Here is a 19811-nt window from a genome sequence, read left to right on the forward strand (position 1 = left end):
TGCATGTGAGGTTGTATGAAAGCACATGCATGTGAGTGCACTGATGTGTGTGTGCATACATGTGTGAGGTATGTCAATATATGTGTTTACATGCATCTGTGTGCGCCTGTGTGTGTCTATATCTGTTTATTCAGCAGTGCTGATTGCTATTCCCATTTACTGAGCAAAACTGGGTATTTGAGATCCTTAATCTTTTTCTTTCTTCTAGTTTCTCATGTACCCTGGGTAGTGGTTGAATTGGCTCTTTGCTTTGTCACTCAGCCATCTGAGCAAAGCAAGATCCCAAGGCTGTGCAGGGTTGGCTGGTAACAGGGTGGGTCGCAACAATTCACCTGTACACCTATACAAACAGACATTCACAGAAAAAAGACACTATTCACAGTCCCTGTTAACTTGCTGTATAAAAGATGAACACAAACACACTCTGAAATCACAAATACCCCCCAAACTCTAAACTCTGGAAAGTTATTGATTAACACGTCCATTTAAACTCAGTACCCAGCCTGACATAACCCTTTAAACTGTTCAAACTCTGTCTCTGAGCCTGCAGGCTGTGAGGACTGATGGATTGTTACTGGATTCAATGACGTACCCACAGATTGAACCTTCACCCACAGCCCCTGTCCCAGCCTGTATCGAGGGGGTTTCAATTTCCCCGAGATGTTGGCAACTGAAATGTTTCACTGTAATTTGATTGTGTCTATCCCACAGTCCCAGTCTGTACCATAAAGTGAATAACTTCTCACACTTTCAACCATCCGACCCCATACCAGCAGGACCAGTGGATCATGGGGAACTGACTGAGCTCTTGCTCCCATCACTCACGTTCTTTTAGACCATGGTAAAGTCTGACAGCTACTTTGGATAGCCCCAAGTTTGCAAAAAAAAACTCATATTATTTGGAAAGTTTTGCATTAGCTTTCTCTCAGATAGACTTTCTTCCAAGTCTCCTTCAGGATGGGCTTGTTCCGAGTTTCTTCTGGGATAGTTAGTTAGGAAGGGACCATGTTTATGAGGCCACCCTTCACTCTCTACTCCTAACCTGTTCAGCACTGCCTGGCCAAGAGGGACTGACACTGAGCAAAAAGGTGTTTAGTGCTTCATTTTTATTTTATTTCCTTCTGTCTCCCCAGGGGAGTTCATCATTGGCCGTGTCATCAAAGCAATGAACAATAATTGGCACCCGGACTGTTTCTGCTGTGAGATTTGCTCTGTGGCTCTGGCTGACCTGGGCTTTGTCAAAAATGCAGGCAGGTACGTTCAGACACAGCAATCAGCTAGGTTAAACACATCACAAAAAAGAGGCCTCAACTTAATGTCAAATAAATGGGCCCTCGCTTCTTCAGAGCAAGGGAAGAAAGATGCACAAGGCAAGAACCATTTTAATATGTTGCTCCCACTTTACTTCAGGTGCTAAAGATTTAATCTAATTCTAACAAAAACCTAAAGCCATTTGTTTGACAATGACAGAAAATCTAATGGAGATGTCTACTAGAGAATGTGCTTGTGTCTTTTGCACAGGAACTGATGTCCAATTAGATGATAGAATTGAAGTGTTTCATTAGAGCGTTGGAACTTAGGAACATGGCCCTTCGAGCCTGCTCTGCCATTCAATAAGATCACAGCTGATCTGATTGTGGCCTTAACTGCATTTTTCTATCTGTCCCCCATAACCCTTGACTCCCTTGTCGATCAAAAATCTATCTCACTCAGCCTTGAATATATTCAAAGACCTAGACTCCACTGTTTTCTGGGGAAGACAATTCCACAGACTAACGACCCTCTGAGAGAAAAAAAATGCTCCTCATCTATGACATCTATGACCTTATTCTTAAACATATCCAGCTCAATGATCAGATTGTTTCCAGTTCATAATTTAAATATTGTCTCTCAGTCTGGTCACTGAGATATGAGGGACATTGTCCAACGTAAGTAGATGACTCTGACCAGGGTGGAGATAGTGAAATCTAATACTTCCATTTTTCTATCTGTTTTTTGTTCCATTAATCTTTCACACAAAGGACTATGTGACACCAAGAAAAGATAGTCAATTCAAAGTTTGTGAAAGTGTCATTTATTGTTCAAATATGTCAAAATTACAGACAAATACATTGATCAATAGAAGTATTGTACACAGATTATATACAAGATAACTGTTAATATGGTGGACAACACAGAGAAGGAAAAGATGACTGGGGCAGAGCTGTGTAGAAGGAAGGGAATTCATGCACATGTAGGCTAACAGACCTCAAGCTCATATATTAAACTGCAGATGATCCCTGGTTACAGGCAGCACATTTAGAATATCAATCCCAGGAATTTATATGGAAACAGTGGGGTTGGAGTGTCTCATATAGACAGTAACAGTGAGGCTGGAGTGTATCATACAGAGAGTAAGAATGAGGCTGGAGTTTGTTATACAGAGAGTAACAGGGAGGCTGGAGTGCTTTATACAGGGAGTAACAATGAGGCTGAAGTATATTATATAGAGAGTAATAGTGAGGCTAGAGTGTGTTACACAGAGAGTGAAAGAGAGACTGCTGCGTGCTATTCAGAAAGTAACAGGGAGGCTGGAGTGTGTTATACAAAGAGTAACAGTGAGGCTGTAGTGTGTTACACAGAGAATAACAGTGAGTGTGTTATACAGAGAGTAAGAGAGAGGCTGAAGTGTATTATAGAGATATTAACAGTGAGGCTGAAGTGTGTTATATAGAGAGTAAAAGGGAGGCTGGAATATGTTATATAGAGAGTAACAGGGAGGCTGGAGTGTGTTATATAGAGAGTAATGATAATGCTGGAGTGTATTATACAGAGAGTAACAATGATGCCGGAGTGTGTTATTCAAAGAGTAATGATAATGCTGGAGTGTGTTATACAGGGAGTAACAGGGAGGCTGGAGTGTGTTGTACAGAAAGTAAGAATGAGAACAGTGTTTGTTATAGAGACAGTAACAGGGAGGCTGGAGTGTGTTACACAGGAAGTAACAATGATGCTGGAGTGTGTTATACAGAGGGTAACAATGATGCTGGAGTGTGTTATACAGAGGATAACAATGAGGCTGTAGTGTATTATATAGAGAGTAACAGGGAGGCTGGAGTGTGTTATACAGAGTGTAACAATGAGGCTGAAGTGTATTATATAGAGAGTAATGGGGAGGCTGGACTGTGTTATACAGACAGTAACAGGGAGGCTGGAATGTGTTATATAAAGAATAACAATGATGCTGGACTGTGTTATACAGAGAGTAATGGGGAGGCTGGAGTGTGTTATATAGAGAGTAATGATGAGGTTGGAGTGTGTTATACTGGGAGTAACAATGAGGATGGAAGGTGTTATACAGAGAGTAAGAGGAAGGCTGAAGAGTATTATACAGAGAGTAACAGTGAGGCTGAAGTGTGTTATACAGAGACTAATAATGATACTGGAGTGTGTTATACAGAGAGTAGCAATGAAGCTGGAGTGTATTGTACATAGGGCAACAGGGAGGCTCGAGTGTGTTATACAGAGAGTAACAGTGAGGTCTGACTGTGTTATACAGAGGGTAACAATCAGGCTGGTGTGTTTTATGCAGAGGGCAACAATAAGGCTAAAGTATATCATATAGAGAGTAAAAGGGAGGCTGGGGTGTGTTATATAGAGAGTAACAGAGAGTAAAAGGGACGCTGGTGCATGCTACACAGAGAGTAACAGGGAGGCTGGAGTGTGTTATAGGAAGAGTAAGAATGTGGCTGGAGTGTGTTATAGAGAGAGTAACCATGAGGCAGGATTGTGTTATACAGAGATGAAACAGTGAGCCTGGAGTGTATTATACATAGGGCAATAGGGAGGCTCGAGTGTGTTATGCAGAGAGTAGCAGGGAGACTGGAGTGTGTTATACAGAGAGTAACAGGGAGCTTGTATTGTGCAATATAGAAAGTAACAATGAGGATGGGGTGCATTATAAAGAGACTAACAGTAAGGCCTGAGTGTTATACAGAGAGCAGAAATGAGGCTAAAGTATATCATATAGAGAGTAACAGGGAGGCTGAGGTGTGTTATATAGAAAGTAACCAGGAGACTGGAGCGCCTTATATACAGAATCACAGGGAGGCTGGAGCGTGTTATATAGGGAGTCACAGGGAGGCTGTAGTGTGTTACTCAGAAAGTAACAGGGAGGCTGGAGTGTATTATATAGAGAGTTGCAGGGAGGTTGGAGTGTGTTATATAGAGTAATAGGGAGGCTGGAGTGTGTTATATAGAGAGTCACAGGGAGGCTGGAGTGTGTAACATAGAGAGTAACAGGGAGGATGGAGTATATTATATAGAGAGTAACAGGGAGGCTGGAGTGTGTTACTCAGTCAGTAACAGGGAGGCTGGAGTGTGTTATATAGAGAGTCACAGGGAGGCTGGAACTTGTTAAAAAGAGAGTAACAGGGAGGCTGGCGCATGTTATTATATAGAGAGTCACATGGAGGCTGCAGTGTGTTAGATAGAGAGTCACAGGGCAGCTGCAGTGTGTTACACAGAGAGTGACAGGGAGGCTGGAGCGTGTTATATGGAGTAACGGAGGCTGGAGTGCGTTAGTCTGAGAGTAACAGGGAAACGGGGGAGTGTTATATAGAGAGTCACAGGGAGGCTGGAGTGTGTTATATAGAGAGTAACAGGGAGGCTGGAGTGCGTTACTCAGTGAGTCACAGGGAGGCTGGAGTCTGTTACTCAGAGAGTAACAGGGAGGCTGGAGTGTGTTATATAAAGAGTAACAGGGAGGCTAAAGTGTGTTATATAGACAGTCACAGGTAAGCTGGAGTGTGTTAAATAGAGAGTCACAGGGAGGCTGGAGTGTGTTATAGAGAGAGTCACAGGGAGGCTGGAGTGTGTTATATAGAGAGTCACAGGGCGGCTGGAGCATGTTATATGAAGAGTCACAGGGAGGCTGGAGTATGTTACTCAGAGAGTAATAGGAAGGCTGGAGTGTGTTATATAGAGAGTCACAGGGAGGCTGGAGTATGTTTCATAGAGTGTCACAGGGAGACTGGAGTGTCTTATATGCAGAGTCACAGGGAGGCTGGCGCGTGTTACTCAGAGAGTAACAGGGAGTCTGGAGCATTTTATATAGAGAGTAACAGGGAGGCTGGAGTGTGTTATATAGAGAATCACAGGGAGGCTGGAGTGTGTTATGTAGAGAGTCACAGGGAGGCTGAAGTGTGTTATGTAGAGAGTCACAGGGAGGCTGGAGTGTGTTATATACAGAATCACAGGGAGGCTGGAGCATTTTATACAGAAAATAACAGGGAGGCTGGAGCATGTTATATAGAGTGTCATGCAGAGGCTGGAGCGTGTTAGATAGAGAATCACAGGGAGGTTGGACTGCATTATATAGTGAGTAACATGAAGGCTAGAATGTGTTATCTAGAGAGTGACAGGGAGGCTGGAGCGTGTTACTCAGGAAGTAACAGGTAATCTGGAGTGTGTTAAATAGAGAGTCACAGGGAGGATGGAGTATATTTTATGCAGAGTCACAGGGGGGCTGGAGTGTGTTATATAGAGAGACACAGGGAGGCTGGAGCGTGTTATATAGAGAGGCACAGGGAGGCTGGAGAATGTTATATAGAGAGTCACGGAGATTGGAATGTGATATATAGAGAGTCACAGGGAGGCTGGAGCGTGTTACTCAGAGAGTAACAGGGAGGCTGGAGTGTTTTATATAGAGAGTAACAGGGAGGCTGGAGCGTGTTAGATAGAGAGTCACAGGGAGGCTGGAGTGTGTTAGATAGAGAGTCACAGGGAGGCTGGAGTGTGTTATATAGAGAGTCACAGGGCGGCAGCAGTGTGTTACATAGAGACTAACAGGGAGGCTGGAGTGTATTATATAGAGAGTCACAGGGAGGCTGGAGTGTGTTACATAGAGACTAACAGGGAGGCTGGAGCATGGTAAATAGAGAGCCACAGAGAGGCTGGAGTGTATTATATAGAGAGTCACAGGGAGGCTGGAGTGTGTTATATAGAGAGTCACAGGGCGGCAGCAGTGTGTTACATAGAGACTAACAGGGAGGCTGGAGCATGGTAAATAGAGAGCCACAGAGAGGCTGGAGTGTATTATATAGAGAGTCACAGGGAGGCTGGAGTGTGTTATATAGAGAGTCACAGGGAGGCTGGAGTGTGTTAGATAGAGAGTCACAGGGCGGCTGCAGTGTGTTACATAGAGAGTAACAGGGAGGCTGGAGTGTGTTATATAGAGAGTCACAGGGAGGCAGGAGCGTGTTCTATAGAGAGTCACAGGGAGACTGGAGCGTGTTATATAGAGAGTCAATGGGAGACTGGAGTGTGTTATACAGAGAATCACAGGGAGACTGGAGCGTGTTATATAGAGAGTCACAGGGAGGCTGGGGTGTGTTATACAGAGGGTAACAGGGAGGCAGGAGCATGTTATTTGGAGAGTCACATGGAGGCTGGAGCGTGTTATGTAGAGAGTAATATGGAGGCTGGAGTGTGTTATATAAAGAGCAACTGGGAGGCTGGAGTGTGTTATATAGAGAGTCACAGGGAGGATGGAGTATATTATATAGAGAGTAACAGGGAGGCTGGAGTGTTTTACTCAGTCAGTCACAGGGAGGCTGGAGCATGTTAGATAGTCAGAGGGAGGCTGGAGCATGTTACATAGAGAGTCACAGGGAGGCTGGAGCGTGTTATATAGTGAGTTACAGGGAGGCTGGAGTGTGTTACTCAGTGAGTCACAGGGAGGCTGGATTGTGTTATATAAAGAGCAACAGGGAGGCTAATGTGTGTTATATCGAGTCACAGAGAGGCTGGAGTGTGTTACTCAGAGTGTAAAAGGGTGGCTGGAGCGTGTTATATAGCGAGTCACAGGGAGGATGGAGTGTGCTATATAGACAGTCACAGGGAGCCTGAAGCGTGTTAGATAGAGAGTCACAGGAAAGCCGGAGTGTGTTACTCAGAGTAACGGGGGCTGGAGCGTGTTATATAGATAGTAACAATGAGGCTGGAGCATGTTATACGGAGAGTAACAGGGAGGCTGGAGTGTGTTATATAGAGAGTAACAGGGATGCTGGTGTGTGTTATATAGAGAGTAACAATGAGGCTGGAGCCTGTTATATAGAGAGTAACAGGGAGGCTGGATTGTGTTATATAGAGAGTCACAGGGAGGCTGGAGTGTGTTATTCAGAGAGTAACAGGAATGCTGAACCGTGTTATATAGAGAGTCACAGGGAGGCTGGAGCGTGTTATATAGAGAGTAACAGGGAGGCTGGATTGTGTTATATAGAGAGTCACAGGGAGGCTGGAGTGTGTTATTCAGAGAGTAACAGGAATGCTGGACCGTGTTATATAGTCACAGGGAGGCTGGAGTGTGTTATATAGAGAGTCACAGGGAGGCTGGAGTGTGTTATATAGAGAGTAACAGGGAGGCTGGAGTGTGTTATATTGAGAGTCACAGGGAGGCTGGAGCATGTTAGATAGTCAGAGGGAGGCTGGAGCATGTTACATAGAGAGTCACAGGGAGGCTGGAGTGTGTTATATAAAGAGCAACAGGGAGGCTAATGTGTGTTATATCGAGTCACAGAGAGGCTGGAGTGTGTTACTCAGAGTGTAAAAGGGTGGCTGGAGCGTGTTATATAGCGAGTCACAGGGAGGATGGAGTGTGCTATATAGACAGTCACAGGGAGCCTGAAGCGTGTTAGATAGAGAGTCACAGAAAAGCCGGAGTGTGTTACTCAGAGTAACAGGGGGGCTGGAGCGTGTTATATAGATAGTAACAATGAGGCTGGAGCATGTTATACGGAGAGTAACAGGGAGGCTGGAGTGTGTTATATAGAGAGTAACAGGGATGCTGGTGTGTGTTATATAGAGAGTAACAATGAGGCTGGAGCATGTTATATAGAGAGTCACAGGGAGACTGGAGCGTGTTATATAGAGAGTCACAGGGAGACTGGAGCGTGTTATATAGAGAGTCACAGGGAGGCTGGAGCGTGTTATATAGAGAGTCACAGGGTTCCTGGAGCGTGTTATATAGAGAGGCTCAGGGAGGCTGGAGCGTTTTATATACAGAGCCACAGGGAGGCTGGAGTGTGTTACTCAGAATAACGGGGAGGCTGAAGCGTTTTATATAGATAGTAACAATGAGGCTGGAGCGTGTTATACAGAGAGTAACAGGAAGGCTGGAGCGTGTTATATGGAGAGTAACAGGGAGGCTGGAGCGTGTTACTCAGAGAGTAACAGGGATGCTTGGGTGTGTTCTATAGAGAGTCACAGGGAGACTGGAGCGTGTTATATAGAGAGTCAATGGGAGACTGGAGTGTGTTATACAGAGAATCACAGGGAGACTGGAGCGTGTTATATAGAGAGTCACAGGGAGGCTGGGGTGTGTTATACAGAGGGTAACAGGGAGGCTAGAGTGTGTTATGTAGAGAATCACAGGGAGGCAGGAGCGTGTTAGATAAAGGGTCACAGGGAGGCTGGAGCATGTTATTTGGAGAGTCACATGGAGGCTGGAGCGTGTTATGTAGAGAGTAACATGGAGGCTGGAGTGTGTTATATAGAGAGTAACAGGGCGGCTGCAGTGTGTTACATCGAGAGCCACAGGGAGGCTTGAGCGTGTTATATGCAGAGTCACAGGGAGGCTGGAGTATGTTATATAGAGAATCACAGGGAGGATGGAGTATATTATATAGAGAGTAACAGGGAGGCTGGAGTGTGTTACTCAGTCAGTAATAGGGAAGCTGGAGTGTGTTCTGCAGAGAGTCACAGGGAGGCTGGAACATGTTAAAAAGAGAGTAACAGGGATGCTGGCGCATGTTATATAGAGAGTCACAGGGAAGCTGAATTATGTTACATAGAGAGTCACAGGAAGGCTGGAGTGTGTTACTCAGAGAGTAACAGGAATGCTGGACCGTGTTATATAGTCACAGGGAGGCTGGAGTGTGTTATATAGAGAGTCACAGGGAGGCTGGAGTGTGTTAGATAGGGAGTCTCAGGGAGGCTGCAGTGTGTTATATTGAGAGTCAGGGAGGCTGGAGTGTGCTCTATAGGGAGTCACAGGGAGGCTGGAGCGTGTTAAATAGAGTCGTGGGAAAGCCGGAGTGTGTTACTCAGAGTAACAGGGAGGCTGCAGCGTGTTATATAGATAGTAAGAATGAGGCAGGAGCATGTTATACAGAGAGTAACAGGAAGGCTGGAGCTTGTTACATAGAGAGTACACGGGACGCTGGAGCATGTTATATAGAGAGTAACAATGAGGCTGGAGCGTGTTATATAGAGAGTCACAGGGAGGCTGGAGTGTGTTATATAGAGAGTCACAGGGATGCTGGAGTGTGTTATATAGAGAGTCACGGGGAGACTGGAGTGTGTCAGATAGAGAGTCATAGGGAGGCTGGAGTGTGTTATATAGAGAGTCACAGGGATGCTGGAGTGTGTTATATAGAGAGTAACAATGAGGCTGAGCCTGTTATACAGAGAGTCACAGGGAGGCTGGAGCGTGTTATATAGAGAGTAACAGGGAGGCTGGAGCGTGTTATATAGAGAGTCATAGGGAGGCTGGAGCCTGTTATATAGAGAGTCAATGGGAGACTGGAGTGTGTTATATAGAGAGTCACAGGGAGGCTGGAGTGTGTTATACAGAGGGTAACAGGGAGGCGGGAGTGTGTTATATAGAGAATCACAGGGAGGCAGGAGCGTGTTAGATAGAGAGTCACAGGGAGGCTGGAGCATGTTATTTGGAGAGTAACATGGAGGCTGGAGTGTGTTATATAGAGAGTAACTGGGCGGCTGCAGTGTGTTACATCGAGTGCCACAGGGAGGCTTGAGCGTGTTATATGCAGAGTCACAGGGAGGCTGGAGTGTGTTATATAGAGAGTCACAGGGACGATGGAGTATATTATATAGAGAGTAACAATGAGGCTGGAGCCTGTTATATAGAGAGTCACAGGGAGACTGGAGCGTGTTAGATAGGGAGACTTAGGGAGGCTGGAGCGTGTTATATAGAGAGTAACAGGGAGGCTAGAATATGTTAAATAGAGAGTCACAGGGTTCCTGGAGCGTGTTATATGCAGAGTCACAGGGAGGCTGGAGTGTGTTATATAGAGAGTAACAGGGCAGCTGCAGTGTGTTACATCGAGTGCCACAGGGAGGCTTGAGCGTGTTACATGCAGAGTCACAGGGAGGCTGGAGAGTGTTATATAGAGAGTCACAGGGAGGATGGAGTATATTATATAGAGAGTAACAGGGAGGCTGGAGTGTGTTCTGTAGAGAGTCACAGGGAGGCTGGAGCGTTTTATATAGAGTCACAGAGAGGCTGGAACGTGTTAAAAAGAGAGTAACAGGGATGCTGGCGCATGTTATATAGAGAGTCACAGGGAAGCTGAATTATGTTACATAGAGAGTCACAGGGAGGCTGGAGTGTGTTACTCAGAGAGTAACAGGAATGCTGGACCGTGTTATATAGTCACAGGGAGGTTGGAGTGTGTTATATAGAGAGTCTCAGGGAGGCTGGAGCGTGTTAGATAGAGAGTCACAGGGAGGCTGGAGTGTGTTATATAGAGAGTCACAGGGAGGCTGGAGTGTGTTAGATAGGGAGTCTCAGGGAGGCTGGAGCGTGTTATATTGAGAGTCACAGGGAGGCTGGAGTGTGCTCTATAGGGAGTCACAGGGAGGCTGGTGCGTGTTATATAGAGAGTCGCAGGAAAGCTGGAATGTGTTACTCAGAGAAACATTGAGGCTGGAGCGTGTTATATAGATAGTAAGAAAGAGGCAGGAGCGTGTTATACAGGGAGTAACAGGAATGCTGCAGCTTGTTACATAGAGAGTAACAGGGATGCTGGTGTATGTTATATAGAGAGTAACAGGGATGCTGGAGTGTGTTATATAGAGGGTCACGGGAATGCTTGGATATGTTATATAGGGTGTCACAGGGAGGCTGGAGTGTGTTACTCAGAGTGTAACAGGGAGGCTGGAGCGTGTTATATAGAGAGTCACAGGGAGACTGGAGCGTGTTATATAGAGAGTCACAGGGTGGCTGGAGTGTGTTAGAGAGTCACAGGGAGGCTGAAGCGTGTTATATAGAGAGTAACAGGGAGGCTGGAGCGTGTTATATAGAGAGTCACAGGGAGACTGGAGTGTGTTAGATAGAGAGTCATAGGGAGGCTGGAGCGTGTTATATAGAGAGTCATAGGGAGGCTGGAGCCTGTTATATAGAGAGTAACAGGGAAGCTGGAGTGTGTTATATAGAGAGTCACAGGGAGGCTGGAGTGTGTTAGATAGGGAGTCACAGGGAGGCTGGAGTGTGTTATATAGAGAATCTCAGGGAGCCTGGAGTGTGTTATATAGAGTGTAACAGGGAGGCTGGAGTGTGTTATATTGAGAATCACAGGGAGGCTCGAGCGTGTTATATAGAGAGTCACACGGAGGCTGGAGCGTGTTATATAGAGAGTCACAGGGAGGCACGAATGTGTTTTATAGAGAGTCACAGGGAGTCTGGAGTGTTATATAGAGAGTAACAGGGAGCCTGGAGTGTGTTATATAGAGAGTCACAGGGAAGCTCGAGCGTGTTAGATAGAGAGTAACAGGGAGGCTGGAGTGTATTGTATATAGAGTCACAGGGAGGCTGGAGTGTGTTATATAGAGAGTAACAGGGATGCTCGAGTGTGTTATATAGAGAGTAACAATGAGGCTGGAGCCTGTTATATAGAGAGTCACAGGGAGGCTGGAGTGTGTTAGATAGAGAGTAACAGGGAGGCTGGAGTGTGTTGCATTGAGAGTCACAGGTTGGCTGGAGTGGGTTAGATAGAGAGTCACAGGGATGCTGGAGCATGTTACATAGAGCGTCACAGGGAGGCTGGAGCGTGTTATATAGAGAGTCACAGGGATGCTCGAGCGTGTTATATAGATAGTCACAGGGAAGCTGGAGCGTGTTATATAGGGAGTCACAGGGAGGCTGGAGCGTGTTATATACAGAGTCACAGGGAGGCTGGAGCGTGTTATATAGAGAGTCACAGGGAGGCTGGAGTGTGTTATATAGAGAGTCACAGGGTAGCTGGAGTGTGGTAGATAGTCACGGGGAGGCTGGATTGTCTTATATAGAGAGTCACAGGGAGGCTGGAGCATGTTAGATAGAGAGTCACGGGGAGGCTTGATTGTCTTATATAGAGAGTCACAGGGAGGCTGGAGCGTGTTATATAGAGAGTAACAGGGATGCTCGAGTGTGTTATATAGAGAGTCACAGGGAGGCTCGAGTGTGTTTTATAGAGAGTCACAGGGAGGCTGGAGCGTGTTAGATAGAGAGTAACAGGGATGCTCGAGTGTGTTATATAGGGAGTAACAGGGAGGCTGGAGTGTGTTACATAGAGAGTAACAGGGATGCATGAGTGTGTTATATAGAGAGTAACAGGGAAGCTGGAGTTTGTTATATAGAGAGTAACAGGGAGCCTGGAGTGTGTTATATAGAGAGTCACAGGGAAGCTGGAGACTGTTAGACAGAGAGTAACAGGGAGGCTCGAGCGTGTTAGATAGAGAGTCACAGAGAGGCTGGAGCGTGTTATATAGAAGTGACGTGGAGGCTGGAGTTTGTTATATAGAGAGTCACAGGGAGGCTGGAGAGTGTTAGATAGAGAGTAACAGGGAGGCTGGAGTGTGTTATATAGAGAGTCACAGGGAGGCTGGAGAGTGTTAGATAGAGAGTAACAGGGTGGCTGGAGCGTGTTAGATAGAGAGTCACAGGGAGGCTGGAGTGTCTTATATAGAGAGGCACAGGGAGGCTGGAGAGTGTTAGACAGAGAGTCACAGGGAGGCTGGAGCGTGTTATATACAGAGTCACAGGGAAGCTCGAGCGTGTTAGATAGAGAGTCACAGGGAGGCTGGAGTGTATTATATAGAGAGTGACGTGGAGGCTGGAGTGTGTTGCACTGAGACTAAGGCCAGAATTCTATGGCCCTGTCACGGTGCTTTCTGGGCCGTAAAATGCGGCGAACCATCCAAAAGTCTATCGACTTCGGTGGGTCAATAAAATGCCGCCAGTGTAAAATTCCACCATAAGAGTGAGATGTGTCATATAGAGAATATTGCAGCGTGTTGGATGGGATAGAGTACTAAGGGGGTACAGTGTTGGAGTCCAGTGTGTGTGGGGAGCAGTTTGCTTGGAGATTGTGGGCTTGGTGGGACGTGGAGGGGTGCTTGATCAGATGGGTGGAGACGGAGTGCCCGGTGGGGTTTTTGGTGAGGTGAGCATGCTGGATACAGTAGCTAGGTGGACAGGCTCTCACTTCACCAAGCCAACCGCCCTTGCCTTCCTTCAGCTGCTGTCCCAAGAAATGAAAGTGTAAATTGTGGCTGAATATGTGGCTGATGCTCTGATTGTCACCTGGGAACAGGTGGGTTGGCAGGTCCCTGTGTTGCCTCCGCAAAACCAAAAATGGGCAGGATTTGCTGCCATGATTCAGATTGTTAACATTTTAACTTCCCACCCAACCCATACCAACTCAATCTTTGGGGGCTAAAATCGCAAATCAGCACCCTGCACCCCACCCCTCAACCCCGCCTGGTGTGTAGGCTGGATCAGGCAGAATTGGGCAAACCTTTAGAGAGTTCTGGAGGAACTCAGCCCCACTGTCAGTGAGCACAAACACTGGAGAAGAGTAAACCAGAGGAGCAAGACCACAGTTCTCCTGCTATTAGTCACCGCAAATCATTCACATCAAATCATGTTTTCATATCAAAGCTAAATGCCATTTCTTCTAGTGTTATGTAATGCAGAATGACATATACACAAACTATATACAAATTACCATAGTAATACGAGGTTTATATCATAACTGACCATGAGTCTGATTTAACAGGAATGGCTGGATCAATACTGACTGTTGGCAATAGTTGGAGTATTATCCTCAGGGTATCTCATTGTAGAAAAGAGTCCTGGAGTGTGAACTGGCAGCATTCACTGGACTCTTGCCAGGATTGAGGGCTGGAGATTTAAAACAGAGGCTTGAGAAGTGTCTTTTTTCTCTCTCACTGAAACAGGGAAGATTAATCGTTTATCAAAGGGGTGTCTCCAAAGAGAATAACGCTTTTGAGAGGGTAAATAATGATGTGTTGTTTCCAGTGGTTGGTGAATTGGTAACAAGGGGGTGGGGGGTGGGGGAGGGTGGTTGCAGAGACTGGGGGTTGAATACTGAAAGAGTGAAGGTGGAGGCTGGAAGAAATATTTGCACGCACAAGGATTGTAAGAATGAGTAATGTTTCACCTCAAAGGCTTTCTGCTGCAGAGGCTATAATATCATTTCGAAGGGTGAATAATGTGAAAGGGCATTGGGTGAGGGGCAGGAAAATTTTCAGCTCCAGTTGGTACTGGCACAGGTACAGGCACAATGGGCTGAATGGCCTCCTTTGAGCGCTGTAATGGCTATAACTGTTGGGTGGTAATAGATCTCCCCCAGAGGCCATTTTGTTGAGGTGAGTTCATTGTTCTGGTGGTAACAAAGAGGGATAGTCATGCTCTGCAGGAACTTCCCCACCTGATTGCAGCTGACTAGGGACAATTGTGAATTTTCAAAATGACTCAATGTGGCTCTACTATATGGGGCAACCATAACTCTATGAGCAGCCAACAACATCAGAAATGGAACATGGCTCAAGAGACTTTCTATACAGCATTGGGAAGCTGGATAAATACATGGGGCGGGGTGGGGGGTGGGGGCGCGCGGTGGTGGGGGAAGGTATCAGGCGAAGTAAGGCTAGGTCGAGATGTCGAGATGAAGTACAGTGGGAGGAGGCTGGCGTGAAGCATAAATGCCAGCACAGACCAGTTGGATTGACTGGCCGGTTTCTTGGCTATAAATTCCATGTAATACCTAACCAAATAATTGAGTGGTATCTGCTTAACAAAAGAATTATGCATTTCATGGTTGGACCATCTCTGTGCCCATGGGAGTTCAGTAGTGCACATTGTTACAGCCATTAGTTAGTACAGATGCGCAAGGACAAGCTCAACAATTAGTAAATCACCCAAAGCGTAGTCTGAAGCATCAAATGGAAAACTGTGCCAGGTCAGCACTGGTCAAAAAATTGGGAAGACATGCAGGAGGAGCTCCCCCTGGCTGGTGAAGGCTGACTCTCAGTATTATTAGCCTCAGGACCTCTCCATTAGCTGGAGATGGGCACCTAGCATCTTGTGATTATTCATCCATTCTGACGACTGCATGTCCTCCTGGCGTTGAAGGCCCAGGTTTTGGTAAGTTACTCTGCTTTGAAACCAGTTCTCTGGAACTCTCCAGCTTTGAATGTACCTGTCTAATTAAGAGAATGCACTTCACCGGCACAGGTGTGACTGTATTTACAAAGAAACGTGCTTGATGTCCATTTTAAAGCAGGTGCCACTGTAAGCACTTTGCATGAATCAGAAACTTCTGATCACACTGCCTCTTTAAGGGGCAGAATGATAAAAGGAAAGAAAAGAATTATGCATTTCATGGTTGGACCATCTCTGGTATGCTGGTTGCAACAGTACATCTTACTGTGCCCTGGAATTGGCAATTTTCCTTTTTGTTAAGGGACCCATTGTAAAGCTTGCAGCATCCATGTTGTATAGGATGATTGGATTTTCCATCAAGCTTCCCTTGGGTAAGCCCCTCTCCCCCACCAACCTCCCGCTGACTGCCATCACACCCCCCCCACCCCCACCCCCCAACCTATCTTCCCTGCCTCCCCCACTAACCTTTTGCCTGCGGACACAAACCTGCTCACAGAAATATTTCACTGAATGTTTCCTTTGACCACTCCAGATATTGGTCTTGATCCTTGTTTTTGACCTGTTCATGGAGCTTGTCACTGAATGTCATGGAGCTCAATCATTTGCCACAACCCGACATTGAGAGAGAGCCACATACACCCAAATGTACAAAGACACAAATATAGACACACTATCATGCAAAAACAGACATACACACGTTTTTACCCCACCTACATTTTAAGGTATCGCACAAAAGGTCACCTCAATGATGAAGCTATTCCCTTACACCCAGACTCTGAATAATTACAACAAACATCATCACGGATATGCTCAGAGAGTTTCATTAATATATTCACTAGTATTTTACCAGCATGCACTGGCCGAGATTTCACTGGCACACACGAACTAAGATCTCACTGGCATATACTGGCTAAGGTCTCACTGTTGTGCACAGGCTAAGGTCTAAATGTTGTTCACTGGCTGAATTCTCACTGGCATGTACTGGCTGTTCTCATTGGTGTGCACTGGCTGAGGTCTCACTGGCCTGTATTGGCTGTAGTCTCACTGGCATGCAACAGCTGAAATCTCACTGGCATGCACTGGCTGAGATATCACTGGTGGCACTGGCTGAGATCCCACTGGTGTGCACTAGCTGAGAGCTCACTGGCATGCGCTGGCTGAGATCTCACTGGTGTGCACTGGCTGAGATCCCACTGGTGTGCACTAGCGGAGATCTCACTGGTGTGCACTGGCCAAGATTTCACTGGCATGCATTGGCTGTGATCTCACTGGTGTGCACTGGCTGAGAGCTCGCTGGTGTGCACTGGCTAAAATTTCACTGGCATGCACTGGCTGAGATCTCCGTGTTGTGACGATTTAGATTTGTATGCAATTCCCAACCCTGGCAACTCAGCAAACACACAAAGACAGGGACACATGCACTCACACACACATATGCAGCAGCGCCTATAAAAGCAATGAAGTATTGCTGAGCGATTATTGGCGGTGCTACAGCTCAGACTTGCCGCTGAGGGAGCTCTCGTTTGTTTTGGTCTCATGGCTGACGGACTGTGCTCGTTTCCTCTGGCCGCAGACAAAGTGACAGAACCGCTCTCGAAACTTCTCCCCCACAAAAAAGTAAACGACGGGGTCGAGACAGCTGTTGAGGCTGGTTAGGCAGGAGGTGATGCGATTACTGAGAGCAATAAGCTTCCTGTCTCGACAGCTGGATTGGGCGGTGCTGGTGAACAGGATGTAAACGTACCGGTTGATGTGGTAAGGCACGAAACAGATGAGGAAGATAGTGAGCACCAGGATGATCATTTTGATGGCCTTGTCCTTCAAGTGCCTCTCGATGCGGTTCCCCCTGCGGAGGCTGCGGATGATCAGTAAATAACAGGTCACCGTGATCACAAATGGAACGACGAACCCCACCGTGAGGGGCACCAGGGCGAAGCTGGAGGTCTTCTCCCGGTACAGCTGGAGGCACATGGTGGTGGTGTTGCCTGCCTGGAGGGTTTGTGGCGCCCCGAGCATTGGCGCCACCCCCACCACGATGACCACCCACAAGACGACGCAGACCACGTTGGCGTAGAGTGGCTTCCGGATGCGCATGGACCTAACCGGGTACACAATGGCCAGGAAGCGATCGGCACTGATGCCGGTCAGGAAGATGATGCTGGCATACATGTTCAGGTAAAAGAGGAAGCCAGTGATACGACAGGGTACCTCACCGAACGGCCAATGGTTCTGGCTCAGGTGGTAGACCATCCGCATGGGCAGGATCAGCACGTAAGAGAGATCGGCCACTGCCAGGTGCATCAGGTAGATGTTAGTGGTTGTGTTAGCATTCTTATCGCAGGAGAAAACCCACACGGCAAGAATGTTGCCAACAAAAGCCAGCACGAAAACCACCCCGTAGAAGGAGGAGAAGAACAGATTCTCTTCGCTGCTCTCCTGGGCACACTGCTGACCACTGGTATTGCTGAGGATGATGGAATAAGCCATTACTAAGATTTCCCTGCTCTGTGAGAGTGCGGACTGGGAGGAACTTCAATGGACATCTGTAAAACAAACACAAAGATCCGCATTAGAGCCCTGTTCCAGGTGTATTCCTGATCTCACAGCCCCCTCGAGTGTCAACTACCTGTTTTACTCGCCTCTGCACATTCTCCGATTGCAAATCCATTGTTTTCCGCCTGCTCACACTTGGCATGCATGATGCTGAACTCATATACAACCTTGCTGCCCTCTGTGTGCTCAAACAATACTTCTACAAACTACAACAACAGAAAATGCTGGAAAAACTCAAGAGGTCTGACGGCACCTGTGGAGAGAGAAACAGAGTTAACGTTTCGAGTCTGTATGACTCTTCCTCAGAGCCCTGCAAAAAAACTACCTTGCTATAATGAGGTCTGCTACGGCACCGAGCTCAGTATAAGCTGGGTGCATCTTGAACCCCCAACGTTTTCATCCTGCAAATGAACCACAGCCACCCACTTGAAAAAAAAAGACAAATTCAAAGTCGCCATTTAACTCTTTGGTTGGTTTTACAAAGGGCCTGCATCACTCCTGCATTTGGGAGCACGAGGATTGGAAATGGTCAGGATAGGCACAACAGTATTTACCCCGGCACTGCCGCAGTCAAGACCAAGAGCGAGGCAACAGCTGTGAAATAGCGCGGTCTCACTTATAACATGGTCTCGAGATATGACCCCCATGGACCATGATAAGGTGGGTACCAAAGTACTCAATTCATATTAGAGAACCCCAATACAAGCTACTCAACTTGAGTGTTGGTGAAAGAAGACATTTTGTTGAAGCTTTTTGCCTTGCACTCATCAGGACAATTGCAAGAATACCAATGTCAGGGGAAGTGGCAATTTTATACTGTATGAGAAGAGAGTGTTGATTACTTGGACACTGATTGGTAGAAGCACTGCCATGGAGAATGGAGCAAAATGTCTTTTTTCACCAAGTTCTGCACCACCAAATGACTATTTGTATACAAACCACTCAATTACTTTTCTTATTTTTTCATGGGATGTGGGCATCGCTGGCAAGGCCAGCATTTGTTGCCCATCCCTAATTGCCCTTGAACTGATTGGTTTGCCAGGTCATTTCAGAGGGCAGTTAAGAGTCACCCACATTGCTGTGGGTCTGGAGTCATATGTAGGCCAGACCAGGTAAGGATGCCAGATTTCCTTCCCTAAAGGACATTAGTGAACCAGATGGGTTTTTTCTGACAACTGATAATAGTTTCATGGTTACCATTACTGAGACTAGCTTCACATTCCAGATTTTATTAATTGAATTTAAATTCCACTAGCTGCCATGGTGGGATTTGAACCCATGTCCCCCTGAAGCCAGTGACATTACCACTTTGCTAACATCCACAACAAACTACTCAATTCACATTCATACATCCCATTTACAAATTGCTTAACAGTTCTGAAAAATAATCACACTTTGCATACAGACACATTCAATTATATACTCCACATTCATTCCTGACACAGCCTATTACAATCCAATCAATGTACATTGGATGCTGAAATGCCAGTAATAGACTTTTCACTGAACACTGCACATTCACTACAAATTGACAGGTTATAACAGCGTAGTGTTCAATGAAACCATGCAGCAGCTTAGTTAGAAACAGACTTTGTGCTAAATGGCAGGTACATTGTTCTGTGTAAGTCCTATAGGGAGTATAGCTGTGTTGCATGAGGTGTACGAGGAAGACACAAAAAAGTTTGGTTGCGTTGCCCTGAGGTGATCAATGGCGTTCTAGCGGGTGGTAATGAATGTGGAGAGTGTTACTGAATACATTCTCCAACTATGAATGCTTCTGGAGCATTGAATGGTGCCTGTGGGAATGAATGATGCATATGGTAATGAATGGTGCCTGTGGGAATGAATGGTGCCTGTGGTAATGAATGGTGCCTGTGGGAATGGACGGTGCCTGTGAGAATGCACAGTGCCTGTGGGAATGAATGGTGCCTGTGGGTATGCACGGTGCCTGTGGGAATGAATGGTGCCTGTGGTAATGAATGGTGTCTGTGGGAATGCACGGTGCCTGTGGGAATGAATGGTGCCTGGA

The 19811-nt window shown here is 46.5% G+C and overlaps 2 protein-coding genes across 2 annotated transcripts in view; one reads left to right on the forward strand and one right to left on the reverse strand.

The window, feature by feature from the left end:
- The window catches only part of LOC121287867 (LIM and senescent cell antigen-like-containing domain protein 2), a 126639-nt gene that overhangs the window by 38459 nt on the left and 68369 nt on the right, over nucleotides 1–19811 (forward strand). The window contains exon 3 of the mRNA XM_041205858.1: nucleotides 1134–1254. Coding sequence (XP_041061792.1) covers nucleotides 1134–1254 — 121 coding nt within the window. The remainder of the gene's footprint in view (nucleotides 1–1133; nucleotides 1255–19811) is intronic.
- Nucleotides 16718–17716, reverse strand: LOC121269393 (uracil nucleotide/cysteinyl leukotriene receptor-like). Its single transcript, XM_041173993.1, has one exon. It carries the CDS (start codon nucleotides 17714–17716, stop codon nucleotides 16718–16720), a length of 999 nt encoding a protein of 332 aa, XP_041029927.1.

The sequence above is a fragment of the Carcharodon carcharias genome, chromosome 2 (genome assembly GCF_017639515.1).
Source record: "Carcharodon carcharias isolate sCarCar2 chromosome 2, sCarCar2.pri, whole genome shotgun sequence".
In the NCBI taxonomy this organism is placed as follows: Eukaryota; Metazoa; Chordata; class Chondrichthyes; order Lamniformes; family Lamnidae; genus Carcharodon; species Carcharodon carcharias.

Bases quoted from the DNA above. Each gene is read 5' to 3' on its own strand.
- LOC121269393 (XM_041173993.1), bottom strand. From the start codon at position 17,716: ATGGCTTATTCCATCATCCTCAGCAATACCAGTGGTCAGCAGTGTGCC.